At 37.1% G+C, this 17,182-nt stretch overlaps 1 protein-coding gene across 2 annotated transcripts in view; it reads right to left on the reverse strand.

The window, feature by feature from the left end:
- Positions 1 to 15,436, reverse strand: part of ALKBH8 (alkB homolog 8, tRNA methyltransferase) — a 60,468-nt gene extending 45,032 nt beyond the window's left edge. The window contains exons 1-6 of one of the 2 annotated variants that reach the window (XM_054592238.1): positions 15,415 to 15,436; positions 11,012 to 11,147; positions 7,248 to 7,485; positions 3,469 to 3,600; positions 2,715 to 2,810; positions 811 to 915 (exon numbers count right to left, since the gene is read on the reverse strand). In XM_054592238.1, the coding sequence (XP_054448213.1) occupies positions 811 to 915; positions 2,715 to 2,810; positions 3,469 to 3,600; positions 7,248 to 7,485; positions 11,012 to 11,147; positions 15,415 to 15,428 (721 nt within the window). In that variant the 5' untranslated portion in view covers positions 15,429 to 15,436. The other variant, XM_054592240.1, reaches the window with a different exon arrangement.
- Between the last annotated feature and the right edge of the window lie 1,746 nt (positions 15,437 to 17,182).

Genomic DNA, 17,182 nt, shown 5'->3' on the forward strand with positions numbered 1-17,182 from the left:
GAAAGGAAATTTGTTACATGGTGAGAGTATATAAAGCAAGTAAGACAGTCCCCTGTTTTCAAGGAGCTTACACACCAATGTTAAGACTGATTGGCAAACAAGCAATCATAATACAGGGTGATAAATGCAGGGAAAAGAATCCATAACTCCTGCCGTTAATAAAACTTTTAAGGTCATTCATTCAATCACTACAAATATCAGATGAAGATGCTGCTAACAAGTGTAAAAAAAATCAGTAACCTAAAGATCTTTCAGTAACAGGGCATCCTAGAGCTGTCTTCCACATTCTCAACAGAGAAAAAAAGAATAAGATCATCCAACCAATTAGCCCTCTTCTCTGTATAGGCATAGCTCAATTCCAGACCACTGCAATAAACTGAGTATCACAATAAAGTGAATCATCATATTTTTGCTGAGGGAGGGTCTTGCCTTCAATTTGTAAAAAGTGCAACATCTGTAACACAATAAAGCAAAGTGCAATGAAACAACGCACGCCTGAATTTGTAAATTATTTGGTTTCCTCCATTATACATGTCTCCTGTGTTTTTAAAGCAATCTCCTCCCTCCCTAAATAAAATATTGACAGGGGAACAAATAAAAGTCAAAAATAGCAATTGTCTCTTTTTACACTTTGAGATGCAAGTTTCTCAAGAGATTGACATAGATTTGCAAGGGATTAAAGTCAACACAGCAAAACATAAGCAAGTTATTCTAAGAGTTTGAGCTAAAAAATAATAGCTTTGATCTTAGAGAGTTACATAATCTACTTAGTTATGTATTAGCTGTAATTTTAAAAGAAGAAATACTCACCATGCCCAGGTTCATACTGGTTTACAGTCAACTGATCAGGTTTATGTCTAATGAAACCTTCCTTTAGCCATTTCTCCAAAATGCTGTTACAAATGTCAGGAAGACCTGAAGTCATTTACCATAAAGGTGAAACATATTAAAATAATTACTTTGCATGTTTTACTCAAGAATAAAAAAACAGTCACTACAACAAAAACCATATAGCTTTTAGCCCTGGCTGGTGTGGCTCAGTGGACTGAGCGCCTGCCTGCAAACCAAGGAGTCGCCGGTTTGATTCCCAGTCAGGGCACATGCCTGGGTTGTGGGCCAGGTCCTCAGTAGGGATGCACCAGAAGCAACCACATATTGATGTTTCTCTTCCTCTCTTTCTTCCTCCCATTCCCTCTGTCTAAAAATAAATAAATTAAAATAAAAGAAAAAATAATTTAAAAAATCATATAGCTTTCAATTTAGTAATCAGATCCAAATATAGCAATAAACCCACAAGCAAAGCAAAATAAAAAGAAAATCTTCCTAAGAATCTCTTAAAGTTATATTGATTTTATCAAAATAAACATCCAAAAATAACAATTTTGTTGACTATAATTTCAGTATTTTATAAAATAGCAATAAAATTATAAAATGTATCATATTCTATACTGAAAATTAAACTCATTGCTTTTTAAATTTAAATTACTCAATTTATTTTAAATCTATTTTAAATTATTTCTTTCATGGAAGGATTATCTTCTGCCATGAAATAACGTTTATGACTTCACTGAAGACTAAAGTCATCAAAATACAGATAAATTAAATTCAACAATGAATTCTACCAAAGGATTCCATATTATATATAATATCCATATTATATAGTAAATTCTTAATAATAAATTTTAAACACTAGAAAAAAACAGTAAAAATATGAAAACAAATTCACAGGAAAATAAATACAAATAACCAACCAACCTCACTACTAATTAGGTAATTATGAAGTTAAAAAATTTTACAATTATCACATGTTGGTTAGGGAGTGGGCAAGGAGTTCACAGTTGGTAAGAATATCATGGTATAGTTGTTTTAGGGGGAAATTTGTCAATACCTAGTAACATTTTCTTAGTTCCTCACCCAAGGATATGGTTTTTTGTTGATCAATGTGACAGAAAAAACATCAATTGGTTGCTTCCCTTATGTGCCCTGACAGGGGATTAAACCCGCACCTTAGGTATGCGCCCTGACTTGGAATGGAACCCACAACCCTTTGGTGTACAGGACAACACTTCAACCAACTGAGCCACCTGGAGAGGGCTCTATTAACATTTTTTAAAAAATATAACTTTGACATAATTATAACTTACTAACCTCCCTTCAGAAACTCTTGGTTGATGTACAAAGATACTCATTGAATCACTACTTGTAAAAAAGTTAAAAACTAGAAAAGACTTAAATGTCTATCAAAATGGAACTAATTGAATAAGCTATTATTATCATTCAATAAAATGAAAACTATATAAAGTCTCCAAGATATATCACAAAGGGACAAGAACAAGTTGGAGCACTATATGTAACATATGAATATACAACTTATACAATATAATAGTATATATTAATAACTATACACTCTTAAATTTGGATGTAAACTCATTTTGTAAAGGTTTGAAAGGTTTGGAATAATATATGCTAAACTGTTAACGGTACTAATTGTAAGAAGAAGTATGTAAGTACAATGTTCAAGAGAAACTTTAGCTTTATCTGTATGCATGAGGTTTATCAACACAAAACTGCACTATTTAGCTAATTAAAATGTTTTAAGTCTAAACAAATATTTAGGAAGTTTACCTAAAAATGACAAATGAAACATCTTAAACTATGATATATTTCTAATATATTAAATTTTTCTGGACCGTCATTTATTAACAATTACTTACCCCCAGGTAATGGCTTATCTTTATCTACATTGTTATTCTTATAGTGGAATTCATAACCAAAATGCTTTACTCTTCTGTGTTTTAGGGATTTTTGAACTGTATGAAGAGAAGAAAGTGAAGTATTTGGTAAATAATTTCATTCCCTCATGTATTTGAAAGCCAACATGATGATTAAGGATTACTTTAGTAATGGTAACTTTTGTTAACTGCTCAATTATTGTCTTTAATAAAATTAACCATTCTATCTCACAACTTAAGAGGTTTTCACCCAATCAATCTGAAAGACTTAACGTGTACACTGCCATTCACCAGACTGCTAATGATCTGTAGAGTCAGAGTAACTAACTTGTAAATATCTCCACAAGGCTCTTACTGCATAATAACGGTAGGGCAACGAATGGCGTGCTGATTCCTCACAGGAAATCCGCCTTATGGAGGAAAGGATCAAATAAGATGATATATATAAACTGCTTATAAATGTTAGGTCAACCAACATTAGCTAGTCTATATTAATCAGTTCAGAGCTTAAAATCAATAGCTATATAAATATCATTTACTATTAATGCTACTAAGATTTGTTGGTAAGACTGGCCTAACACTGGATCCAGGCTACTTTAAGTAATTTTGAGGAAATATCAGAGTTTTAATAAAACCAAAGAGGGTAAAGAAAAAAAGCATCAGTAACATAGCATTTTGCATGTCTAAAACTTCAAAAAATCACTTCAAAAAATCAAATTTAAAAGGTTTTACTCACAATTTTGATTGTCTGTATCTTCTGTCCAGTTAATACTTTCTAAAAGCAGTTTCTCATCCTCAGAAGAAATAATTTCTTCCACTACTTTGAGGCCTGGGGGTAAAGCTTGAGGCTCCAACTCTTTCCATTGTGCTGTGGGAAACCAAATTAAAACAGTCACATACAAAACTTAAAGTTCTTTTATATAAATAACTCTATTCAACAGCAATTTATCAGTTTAAACAACTCCCAATCCTCATTTTATGAATCAAGAATTCTAAAAGGCATGAACATATTAAAAGTGCAAAACAAAGACCAAGATAAAAATTATGGTACTTTTTATCTACTACAATTACCCACAGCAAATAGAACAGTAGTTACGTAAATATTCTATTTGAACATGACTGAGTCATTTTTTTAAATCTCACTAAGAAACAAAGTTTCTTGGTTCTGGACAAGGTAGCAGCATAGGTAAACACTGTACTTGCATCCTCCCACAACCACATCAAAATTACAACTAAACAATAGAACAACCATCACTCAAAACCACCTGAAATCTAGCTGAACAGAAGTCTTACACTAAGGATATAAAAAAGAAGCCATTCAAAACTGGTATGAGGAGCAGAGAGTCCTGGAATGAGCTAGTCCTAAACCCACTTGTGGTGAGAAGTCCCCATAACTTCAGGCTGCGAAAACCAGTGCAGATTACAGCTGAGTGAGAGGGAGGGCTTCTGGAGCCCTGGGCATCCCTCTTAAAGGGCCCGCACACAAAGTTACTCAGACTCATTCCCTCTCAACTCCAGCGCTGCGGCAGCAGCTCAAAAGGCACCAGGGACATACGAAGAGGAACTGAATTGTCTAGCATCAGGGAGAGAGCTGGAAGGGAAGCTTTCAACCAGAAAGAAGTGCTGACAGAGGCTACTATCCCTTTTCTGAGCCCTCCTCCTACAGAGCCAGCAGGTGAGCACCACATCTCAGTCTCCAACCACCTGACTAATATTGTTCACCCCACCCTGGAGATTCCCTGAGACCTCACCTTGCCCAACTGTGGGCCCACTCAAGCCCTTTCCAGTGGCTTTCCCATACAAATGGCCTGTCATAGCTCAGGCTTCAGACTTTCCTAACATCTCTTAAACAAGCAGCATCTAGCCTCAGCATGCCCCATTCCTCTCACTAAGTGGCCCCAGGCCAGGCATAAGCAGCAGCCAGCCTGGGTTTGCAGCTTGCCCTTTCCTGGTCACCTCTAAGCACAGCAAAAGCAGTAGCCATCTGTAGGTGGCTTTATAGCTCATGCCGGGTGGCAGCTGACCTTGGCCTGTACCTCCCAGGAGGCCCCAGAGCCAGCAAACCTGGTGGACAGCTTCAGACCACGTTGGCACCACCAACCACCTCCATGAACAACAGACTCCAGAGGCAGACTCAGTGCGCACCAGAACCCTGATGAAGTAAGTCTTGCTCCATCTGGTGGGTCCCTGTGCAGCTGATCCTCCCCTGTGTTCAAAGCCAGACCTTGCAGCCCATCAGCCTAGAGGTAAACTCCTCCCATTGAAGTGCCAATACCAATCAAGGCTCAACTACAAACAGGAAGATGTATACAGCCCACACAGGGAGTGCACCCAGGGTGCCCAGCTTGGGTGATTGAGGAGACCGTGACACTGGACCTTATAGGACACCTGCTACATTAGCCCACTATACCAAGACCAGGAGATATAGCAGCTCTACCTAATACACAGAAACCAACACAGGGAAGCTGCCAAAATGAGATAACAAAACACATCTCAAATTAAAGAACAAAACAAAACTCCAAAAAAGAACTAAACAAAATGGAGACAAGCAACCTACCAGGTACAGAGTTCAAAACACTGGTTATAAGAATGTTCAGTGAACTCAGGGAAGGAGTAGATGAAATTAGTGAAAAGTTCAACAAAGAACAGGAAACAAAAATGGAGATTGAAAACATAAAACAGTACCAGTCAGAAATGAAGACCACATTAACTGAAATGAAGGATACATTGCAGGAAATCAACAATGGAGTAGAAGAAGCAGAGGATCACCTCAGAGATCTGTAAAATAAAGAAGCAGAAAACACCCAGTCGGAATAGGAAAAAGAAAAAAAGAATTTAAAAAAAATGAGGTTTCTGTAAGCAGCCTCCGGGACACCTTCAAGCATACCAACGTTCGCATCATGGGGGTACCAAAAGAAGAAGGGAGAAAGCAAGGAATTGAAAATCCACGTGAAAAAATAATGATGAAAAACTTCCCTAACCTGGTGGAGGAAATGGACATACAAGTCTAGGAAGTGCAGAGAGGCCCAAACAAGATGAACCCAAAGAGGTCCACACCAAGACATATCATACTTAAAATACAAAAGGTTAAAGACAAAGAATCTTAAAAGCATTAAGAGAAAAGAATTCTGTTGTCTACAAGGGAGCTCCCTTAAGGCTGCCAGCTGATTTCTCAAAATAAACTTTGCAGGCCAGAACAATTGGCAAGAAACATTTATGTAATAAAGAGCAAAGACTTACAACCAAGGTTTCTCTACCCAGCAAAGCTATCATATAGAATGGAAGGACATACAAAAAAGCTTCCCAGACAAAAAAAAGCTAAAGGAGTTCATCACTACCAAACCGATATTACAAAAAATGTTAAAGGGTCTTCTTTAAGAAGAAAAAATAAGATAAAATATTTAAATAAAATGGCAATAAATACGTATCTATCAACAATTACTTTAAATGTAAATAGATTAAAAATGCTCCAAAAGACATATGGAGGCTGAATGGATAACAAAACAAGCCCCTTTCATATGCTGTGTACAAGAGATTCACTGTAGACTGAAAGATACATATAGTCTAAAAGTAAAGGGATGGAAAAATATATTTCATGAAAATGGAAACAAGCAAACAAAGAAAGCTAGGGTAGCAATACTTACACCAGACAAAACAGACTTTCAAACAAAGACTATATAACACAAGTCAAAGAAGGACCCAGCAATTCCACTTCTGGGTAGTTATCCAAAGAAACCCAAAACACTAAATTGAAAGACATATACACCCATATGCTCATTGTAGCATTATTTACAATACCCAAGATAAGAAAGCAACCTAAGTGTCCATCAACAGATGAATGAATAAAGAAGTGGTGCATATATACAATGGAGTATGACTCAGTCATAGAAAATGAAATCTTGCCATCTGCAACAACATGGATGGACCTAGAGGGTATCGTGCTGGGTGAAATAAGTCAGAGAGAGGAACACAAATCCCAGATGATTTCACTTATATGTGGAATCTAAAAATCAAAATAAACAAACAAGCAGAACAGAATCAGTCTCATAGATACACAGAACATGTTAACAGTTGGCAGATGGCAGGGGATTTGGGGGAATGGGTGAAAAGGTAAAGGGATTAAGAAGTACAAATTGGTAGTTACTGAATAGTCATGGGGACATAAAATATAGTGTAGAGAGTACAGTCAATAATATTGTAATAACTATGTATAGTATCAGATGGGTACTAGATTTATCAAGGTGGTCCTTTAATCAGTTATATAATGTCTAATTACTGGGTGGTACATGTGAAACTAATATAATACTGTATGTTAACTGTAATTGAAAAAGGAAAAGCTATTTTAAAAAAGTAAACAAAAAGAAAAAGAAACAAAGTTTCTCATAATATCTACAGTATGCCCCTCTATAAACATGTCAGACGGTCTATACATTCTGAAACTCCCAACTTAGGTATGAAAAGTAAACTCAAACAGAAGCAAGAACTAATTTTAAAAAGATATATGAATGATAATACCTTTTTCCACATAATTCAAGTACAGAATAATCCTTTGTCCTAGATCATCCACTATTTCTTTTCCATTGAGGGTAACATAGGCTTTCTTGGATTCTTCTATAGTTTTGTATCTTACAAATGAGTAGGGCTTATTAGGAGGCATTAAGAGAACATCCACCTGTCCGAGTTTCTCCAAAACCGGAAGCAGTTGGTTCCTGCTCACACTGTTACCCAAACCACCATTGGCAACAACCAGAATCTTTAAAGAACAAACAAAAAAAGATAGTTAACACGAAAAATTGATATCAACCTATTTATTTTGAAAAAATATTTTAAAATACTATAAAATAGGATTATTTTAAAATAAAATTTCTACAAAGGTGTAATTATGAAAGAAAAAGGGCTTTCCTTACAGTGGTTATTTGGTTTTCTAATTTCATACAAAGTATGTAAATCAATTTACTAAATATTTGGGGATTAAAAAGTACTCCTATGTTTTAAATAATATTGATTTTTAAATAGTCCTTTCAGTAAAATATCATTTCTTGATGACCTATATACAAATTGAAAGATAACTTTTTACTGTTCATAAATAAAACTTAATAAAAAAGAAAGAGGAGGGGAAAAAAGAAGAAGGAGCAAGAAGTTACTGATACTTGCTTTTTGCCAGGCTCTGGCTATATGCTTTTACCTACTTAATCCTCATTAACATAATCTTCACAACAATTCTACAAAGTATGTAATATTAGCCTCATTTCATCAAAAAAAAAACCTGAAGATCAGAAAATTAGATTAAGGTAGTGATTAGAAGAAGCTGGGTTTCAAACTTATTTCTGTCAGTTTCCAGAATTCACTCTTTTGGTATCACCGTTATACAGTGTTTACCAAAAACTAAAAGTAAAGGTATTGGCTCAAAGAAAAACCAGTCACAGATTCTATTAAATATAAAATAGGAAAATTTTCCTCTAGGCCTGAGTAATTCATTCATTTTATAATTAAAATTTTTCCCATTTTAAACTTCATGCTTACTTCTGGTCATTTGCAGTCCTGCACTAAACTTCATTCAAAAGATTCTGATGATTATAGCCTAGTGCCCTTCTAGTCTCCGAACTTTAAAAAAAAGCATCTATGTGGTGTTAAGATCTTTAATTGATGAAGCATGACTCCTAAAAACTTTACAGCATAACAAAAGTAAACCATTGATGGCCTACTCTCACCAGTTGCATCATTTATACCAGATATTGGCCAACTTCTGAAAAAGGCCAGATAGTAAATATTTTTGGCCCCACAGGTCATAAAGGTCTCTGTCACATAGATTTGTTTTTATTTAACAACATTTAAAATGTAAAACTCGCCCTAACCAGTGTGGTTCAGTTGGCTGGGCACTGTACTGCAAAGGGAAGGGTCCCCAGTTCGATTCCTGGTCAGGGCACAGGCCTGGGTTGTGGGTTCAGTTCTGGTCAGGGTGCATGCAAGAGGCACTAACTGATGTTTCTCTCCCCCTCTTTCTCCCTCCCTTCCCTTCTCTCTAAAAATAAATAAATAAAGTCTTTTAAAAAAAAAAAGGTAAAACTCACTCTTACCTCACAAGCCAGATTTGTCCTGAGGACAGTAGTTTGCTTACACCTGACTTACATTACATTGGAGATTAGAACATAATGTACTAGTTTCATATATACAAAATGGGAACATCTAGAACCTTGTTTTAAAAGTATGTAATAGAGTTGTTATAAAATTGGATGATAAGAAAAGTAAACCACTGTTCTTTTTTAGGACAGCCAATACTTCATATATGCAAGTATACACAAACACATAATAAACAAACACACTAATACAAAACTATAAAACACATTGTAAAATTTAGCCTCAGATGGCTCATCCTGGACCACATTTAGTGAGGTTTAAATTAAAATACCAAAATAATTTGCTTATATGCAGCTGTAATTACAAAAATATTTCCATATTCCCAAATCTAAGAAACTGCAAAGGTTTTGTAACTGGCAAGTGTCTACCCAGGAACTGAGGAAGATGATGAGGTGTGACTTGGAGAATACTAGTGGTCCTCAAAGATGCTGTCTAAGTGATTTGCAGGAGATTCTAAGGGCAAACCACACACACACACACAAAAGTTCAGTGTTTCCTATTACATATGAGTTATACAATGTAATTAAATGCAATAATTGTTTTATTTATAATTTTTGGCCAAGCAATTTTCCCAATAATATGAAGTAGGAAATTCAGAAATTTTTTAAAAAGTTATCTTCAATCCTGACATTTGAAGGTCACTGCTCTTGAAAACTCTCATAATGGCTATAAAATCTACACAAAGGAACCTATACTTATAACACAGGGTGAAAAGAGCATTTGTTCTCCCCTGGATAGATAACATATAATTAGAGGTCCTTTTTTAATTTTATTCTTTTCCCTTAAAAATACTGTGGAGAAAAATATCAAGCCTAAACAAGATGACATGTGGGAAGCCACAAAGGTAAGAGTAAAGCTTCTAGAGATACGAAAGAAAAGACAGACCCAGCCAAAAAAGCTGCAGTGGCAACAAAGACACCGAACCCATTTCTTTTCTCACCTTCATGACCCATGCAAGGGAAAGAACGCAGGTTACACTTGGGAAGAAATGAGTACAGGGGATGTCAGCAGAATTTTCTGAATACCGCACAGCTTCAGTGGCTCTTGGCAGAAAATGTATGCAGACATAGTAACCCTAATCTATCATCTATACAAACCTTTTTAAAGGTATTTGATTTAAATTCTCTGAAGTCCTCAATATGTAACAAAATTTAAGTAAGGGCCTTTTACCTGCTAAATTTCAACCTCCCTCAGCAGAGTACTCACTCCTAAACTGTGATGCAGCACAGAAGACAGCAGATGCACGACACAAGGGGAGAGTACTCGTATTGGCCTGAGAGTCGAGAGACCAAAATTTTAATCCCAGCTTCACTTTCTCAATTGTTTGTCTTTGGTCCTCAGTTAAATGATCACTAAGCTTCCTTCCTACTCTTATCCTAAATTGTAAGAATCCTTGATATTTGTATGATACTTTAATAAGTACTGTCATATACATGGTCTCCTAGAATCTAGCAATCCAATGGTATTTTATAAAAAGTATGCAACACTATATCCTTTCAGATGAAGAAAGCTGAGGTCAAGGATGCTGCTCATGTCCAAGTAAGTGGAGGATATAAGAGTCAAAGTAAGTTTTTCTAATTCATAGCCCAGGAAGTCTCACAGTCCCACAATATATAATTATTGCCATAAGATGATAAAAAGTCTTTGTAAATAAAATCTAATAAAGAAAAAATGTTTTATAGCATATAATCAAAATACTTTATGATACAGATGAAGTTATGAAGAAAAAAAAGAAGACTAAAAAAGATCTAGCTTTAGGTTTCAGCCACCTATTATCAATGGAGATATCACAACCTCTCAAAACCTTAATTTTCTCATATATCTCATAAGGATTTTTAAGAAATTAAATATAATCAGGAATATGAGAAGACTTTATAAACTGTAGAGAGTTGTACAGTTAATTCATACCCACAACTTCCTCTCATTCAACCAACACAATCAATGGGAACTCAAACTACACTAAGGCTAAGTCTAAAAATAAAAAGTTAACAGGCCCTAACATGTATATATTTAGTATAGATGTAATACATGACTGAACAATTACAGCCTTCTTCTCTGAGAAATTATTAACAAATATTAGTCTAACACATTAACATGGCAAATACATTTACATTCAAATGATAATAAAAGTTTTAGGTCACCTGAGTGGCATAGGACACTGTTTCAATGCCTTCATGTCTCAGCAAAGTATGTCTGGCTTTAACCTGTTTCCTTAAGAACTTCTTCTCAGTTTTAGTGAGTTTCCAATTACTTTGATGGTTGCTATCCATGACAATACTGGAAAAAAAAGTACAAAATGTCAACCTTAAGAGTCCTGAAGGGGCAGTTATATTGATGCTACTCATATATGAGTACTCTATAGTTCACAAATATTTCTACATGACATTTTTTAAATGCTTACTTTACCTTTTACCAACTAAGATAAATGAAAACAAAAAGATGAATGGAATATAAAGAAATACTTAGGGAACAAAGAAACAAGAACATCCAATAGCATCTTCTGGGGTTCTACAAAACATTCCAATGCTCTAGCTCTATTAAGTGAGCTATTTTACCATAAGTCATGGATCCCTTTACTTATGAAGTTCTAGGTAAAATGTGCCATAGGCAAATTTCACAAACATAATGTTAGGAAAGGAAAAAAAGAAATAAAAATTTCACAGAAGAATATACAGTATGATTCCATTTACATAAAGTTCAAAACCCCAAAATAAGGCATATAGTGTTTAGAAATATATATAGCAAAATGCAAAGAAAAGCAAGGAAAGCATAAACACAAAGTTCAGGAGAGAAATTTTTCTGGGAGGAAAGAGAGGAATGTGATATGAAAGAGACACATAAAGTCATCATAGGTATTTCTTAAACTAGATAGTGTTAAAAGGAGAGGGAATGAGATTAGAAAGTTTTAGGAGTCATCATTAGACGGGAAGGAGATAACTATATAGATATTTTTAACATTGCACTAATTATAATGGTTTTTTGTAATGTTTGTCCCATTCCACCAGACTGAGTTCTTTGAAAACAGGGATTAAGTTGTTTTTTTGTTTGTTTGTTTGTTTGCCCAGAGCCTTCTGCAGTGCTATAAGACAGTGTAACAGTGTTTAGGTGTTCAAGCTCCAGGGACAAATCTCAGCTCTACCACTTAAGCTGATCTGGTATGAGTTAGTTATTTATTTCTGTGCCTAGGCTTCTTCACCTATAAAATAGGAATACTGCCTATTTGGCAAAAAAAAAACTCCATCTAAACCCTGGACTAAAAAATCTGACCAAACTCTAGCATGGCTTACAGCAAGCAGCATAAAGCCATGTCCCTAGAATGACCCCAGCTACCCATTAAAATGCCTGCCTGAGAAAACTCAAGATGCTGCCAGGACGTTTTACTATTTATTCTAGCAAAATCTGGCCATAGACCCCTGACTACCCTTACAATTATGAGTACGTATGTCTTGCATACGTACTCATTTACAATTATGAGTACGTATGTGTTGCAGCTCAGAAGTGTCTCTGAGAGCCATTCTTTTGAAATACAATCATCAGGAAGGGTAGAGCCTGGCTCCCAGTCTCCGTGGTAGGACAGAATCCAAACTCTGGTAACTACCAGTAGCAAACACAGCTGGTCGACTTGCACTTTCACTGACCAATCTTTTCCATATGCGGGGTAAGGGGGAACCCCCTCCCAAAAACTGGAATTTATTTATAAAAAACTGTGTATTCTTACACGTTTAAACCTCAGTCACCTTTAAAGTACCCTCCATTTGATGCAATACACCTATCAGGATGTTTTTTCCACTACTCAAAACAACTTTTGAACTCACTGATTTTGATGTCTTTTAGTGCTGCTGCTGTTTTTTGTTTCACCTCTTCCACATCGGCAAAATGTTTCCCTTTAAGGACTTTTTTCATCAGGGAAACAAAAGAAAGTCGATTGGAATGAGATCAGGTGAACAGGGGTGGGGGGGGCATGCTGTTTTTGGTCAAAAACTGCTGAGCGCTCATTGTGGTGTGTGCAGGTGCACTAGTAAATCACCCATCATGAAATGTGCAAACACGATGAAAAAGTCTTCAAAAAAAATTCACTGAAGCCAAAGGCAGCCTTTCACAACATCACCAGCTGGTACACTGATACAGATGGGTTCCTAGAACACTCACCTAGCAGGGGAAGCCTGTGCTATAAGGTGCCCATCCTCCAGAAGATAATTCCAGGGTTTTTTTGGGGGGGGTCTCCCTCATATTTTCAATTCTGACTCTGTTAAATACCTCGTTCTACGCCCTCCCCATTCTCTCTACAAAACAAAATGAATTTGTGCAGCTCTTTCCCCTACTGTGAGTAGTTACTGAATAAAAGTTTTTACTGCTTTAACTAATGTCTGGCTGTGTTAATCCTTGGCACTATCACATAGCTGTTAAAAAGGTTAAATACGTCTATTACTAAATTACTGTCAATTTCCAAAAGAGCCAGATCAAAATGGTTTAAGAAGAAAGGAAAAGCTGAGGACCCTCAAAGGAACTATCTTATTGCCATTCCATTCCAAGGTCATCATCTTTGGAATGACATCTTTGCTGTATGCAATAAAGAAAACAAGGGATGAATGTACTAAAAAAATTTTTCTTAGTATGTCCATGAGCAAAGACTGCAAAGTGGAAGAAATGAGAAAGAAAAATGTTGCATACATCTTTTAAAAAGTCTGGCATTAAGAGTCCAGCACCAGCAGATGGAGCCTCATAATATTTCTGCCATTCCCTTTCCCTTCTCCTTCACTCAGTCATGCAATATCATTATTACATGCAAAGAAACAATAACTCTGGAGGCTCACTTGTTCCCCATCCCAGGGACTTGGTAACACACTGGCCCAGCAAGTCTGAGTCACGTCAACAAGGAATAATAGGCTGATACCAGTTGCTGAGCTCTGGAGATGATCCCTTTCTGACAAGGCCACTTCCCTGGCCAAGGAATTTCCATTATTGCACAAAGGCTTGGATGTTCCTTGCCATGTTACGGGAGCGTTATGGGATGTTACAGGAGTGAGGTCACTATTTATTGGAATACTACCCACACGAGTCAAGTCTAATCATGTCCAGCCTAAGCACACACTCTGTAGGGTAACAAGAATTTAGAGATCACACATGCTCAGCTAGTAAGTTTAATTCTAATATACTCAATTAGATATTGCCCTAAGTGGAAACAGTAGTATGTCTGCACCCTCCTTTAGTAATAGAATGCCTATAATGAACAAAGCATTACAGACAAACGTTCCTGTGCTTGTATATAAATTACACATAATTAACAGCAAAGATCAGAAAGAACTTAAATGCCTATCAAATTAGGCCTGATTGTGAAGTATAGCACAGATATACAGGGTATACATATAACTCTCTAGGACATACAAGAAATTAATGATATGGGTTGCCTTTAGGAAAAGGAAATGGGTAGATTGGTATGGGAATGAAAAGGAGCTTTCCTTTTTTGTAACTTCTGAATTTTGTAGCTAATAAAATTGCATTACCTATTTAAAATTTTAAAAATGTAAAATAACTAGAAAAAACTGACCCTATCATTTTTCATATCACCCTATTTTAATTCTTTGAACACCTACTCTCAATTCTTACGCTCTCACTAATTTGTTTATTCTCCATCTTTGTCCTCTAATTTACTAGAAAGAAAGCTCTATGAAAGTGGAAATTTTCTGTGGATTGTTCACACTGCAGCACTCAGCACCTAGAGCAGAATCTAGCACCTCATAAACGTTTATTGAGTAAGCCTAAACTTACTAACCTTGCCATCTTATCTCCTAAATCTCTTCTTCAGAAGTCTGAATTCGGTGGCCTTCCTCAATGTTTTCATTAATACTTGGTGTTCATCTCTATCTCTGCAGTTGTCATACTGCGGTACAATTAGTTACCTGTTTGCGTGTTTCGTTCACCCAGAAGTCTATTGTCTACTTAAGGACACAGACTCGAGAGCCTGGCATACAGCAGGCGTTCATTAAGTATTTGTTAACTGAAAGCAAAACTACAAGCTGACGCTAGCTCAAAGGTCTCAGGGATGACTCAAACAATAGCACAGAAGATTCAGCTACGTGAGTTACCAATCTCTAGAAATGCCTTTTCTTTACTGGATTGGCACAGGTCACAAAACCCCCAGAAGCGCCGAAGTAATACTCCCCAGGCTGGAACCGCCAGTTCCCAAACAGGAAATTGATTGACACAGACATCGTGTGGACATCCCCACTAAACACAAACACAGGCACTTCAAACACTGACAGGACCACCCAACAGAAAGACTATCTAGTGCCCAGGGACCACACCAGAGTAACGGTGAGGACGTTATCCCCTCTCTCCTCCCTAGGTTTTCAACTCAACGCGGTGAAGGCCATAGAGATCCGACAAGAGAAAGCGAGGATTTGCAATCATGTCTGCCAGTAAGAAATGCCACAAACCTCCGCCTCAGCTCAGGCAGGGTTTTCGCCACGCGGGTGCTCTCTCCTTCGCTAGTGTCTCCAATCAACCCCAGAGACAGCCGGCCGTACTAGCATTATCACCTCACCTGGGCGCAGCCATGTTGGAGAAAAATTGCACTACATTTCCCATGAGTCTGCGGGGCGGCGAAGCGAGCTCCCACAATCCCCTTTGCCTCCCAGAGCTCTGGATGGAATCTTTCTCTGCTGAGACTCTTGGCTAGTAAATCTTTCTCTGTTACGGGGAAAATTCGCTTGGTTTATTTCGGGGAAAAAATAAGGGTTGGGAGTGCAGCTTATTTAGGGCAGCTCCCCAGAGGGACATGAGCAAGCAGATTTGTCCCCCTTGAGTCCCTGAGTAACTCATCCGTTTTGGGGCTCTTTGTGCATCTTCCCCCGAACTCCGCAATCTTCGGGGAATGGGAGAGGGCCCTGGGGTCTGAAAGATGACTTAGCATGGGCGAGAGAGAGGGAGGTGAATATATTGTAACGTGCTAGGGGAATGGTGAGTGCCGCAGATAGGAGGAAGTGCTGAGGGTGTTAGGACAGGAAAGGTGGGTTGCGCCAGATTATAGAAGATTTTACATTCTATTCTGTAGGCGTAACGGGGTCACTGGAAGGAACGGAGCACTATGACCAGACCCTTCCGGGGAATGTGGAAGGAGAGATTGAAAGTAAGACTATTTAAAAGGCTGTTGCAAATTGTAAAGTGAAAAGGAACAAATTATTAACTGGGACACAGCTGTTGCAGACGAGAAAAAGATTTGAAATAAAAAAACAGAAGAGAGTAATGATTAGCCATTGTTCCTGCTCTGATGTTATTTGTGTGATATAAATGTGTTTTAAACATGGTGCATTCGTTGGATTATGAGCTATGTAAGTGCAGGGAAGGAAACTTGGGAGTGGAGAGGAAATTACCGTACTTCCCCAAAGCCTTGATGCAATACCTCTATCCAAACCCTCACCACAGTGGAGTACCAAAAAAATTTAAGGGTGACTGATGCCATTACTGGCACTGACAAGAGACTGTTGTTTGGAGGAAAGATTTGTATAAAAACAGGTTAGAAGTGAAGAATTTGGGAGGCAGATAGGCAGCCATTGCAACAGTCCAGGAAGAGCAGTGAGGGTAAAACTGAATAGCAAAGTGAAGCTAGCAAATGCAGGCTAAAGAGGTCAGATCCACCAGATTTACAAACTACTGAAGGGGGCTTAGGGAAAACAGGTTCACCCTCCCCATCACAGTCTTGCTTCTACTCTACCGGATGCTTTCAAAAATACATTTTTATAGGACTTTCTCTTACGGTGGAAATGTTTTATAATGTGAGCTGCCCAATATGGTAGCCACAGGCACATGCGGGTTTTGAGCATTTCAAGTATGGCTAGTACAACTAAGGAACTGAAGGTTGAATTTTTTAAATTATAAATAGCTGCATGTGGCTACTCACTACCAAACTGAAGAACAATGTAAAATATTCCCTTATCTCCTATTGGCCAAATTCAATTATTTCATTTCTGTATCCATCCTACTTGAAGGCACTGCAGCTTTTAAAACTTTTGAAATCCTTATCCTTCTTGAAACTGCTCTCTTAGCTCTCTTTACACATTCAGATTACTTGTTTTCAGTTTTTCACTAGCTTCCCTCCCTATTTCCACAATTAAATGCAGACAGTGCTTCAAGTTTTGTGTTTGAACCTTTTCTCTCATTCTACAGTCTTTCCCTGTGTGTCTCCTGGAGTTTTAATGGGATTTGTGGATCACCCCACTAATAATTTCTTTTCGGACTCGACTTCCCGTTCTTCCGCGCTGGCTTCCATTTAGGAGGCAGTTTGATTTAGTGAAAACAATATGGACATTAGA

The sequence above is a fragment of the Pteronotus mesoamericanus genome, unplaced genomic scaffold (genome assembly GCF_021234165.1).
Source record: "Pteronotus mesoamericanus isolate MK-2021 breed Mesoamerican mustached bat unplaced genomic scaffold, CSHL_Meso_final scaffold_36, whole genome shotgun sequence".
In the NCBI taxonomy this organism is placed as follows: Eukaryota; Metazoa; Chordata; class Mammalia; order Chiroptera; family Mormoopidae; genus Pteronotus; species Pteronotus mesoamericanus.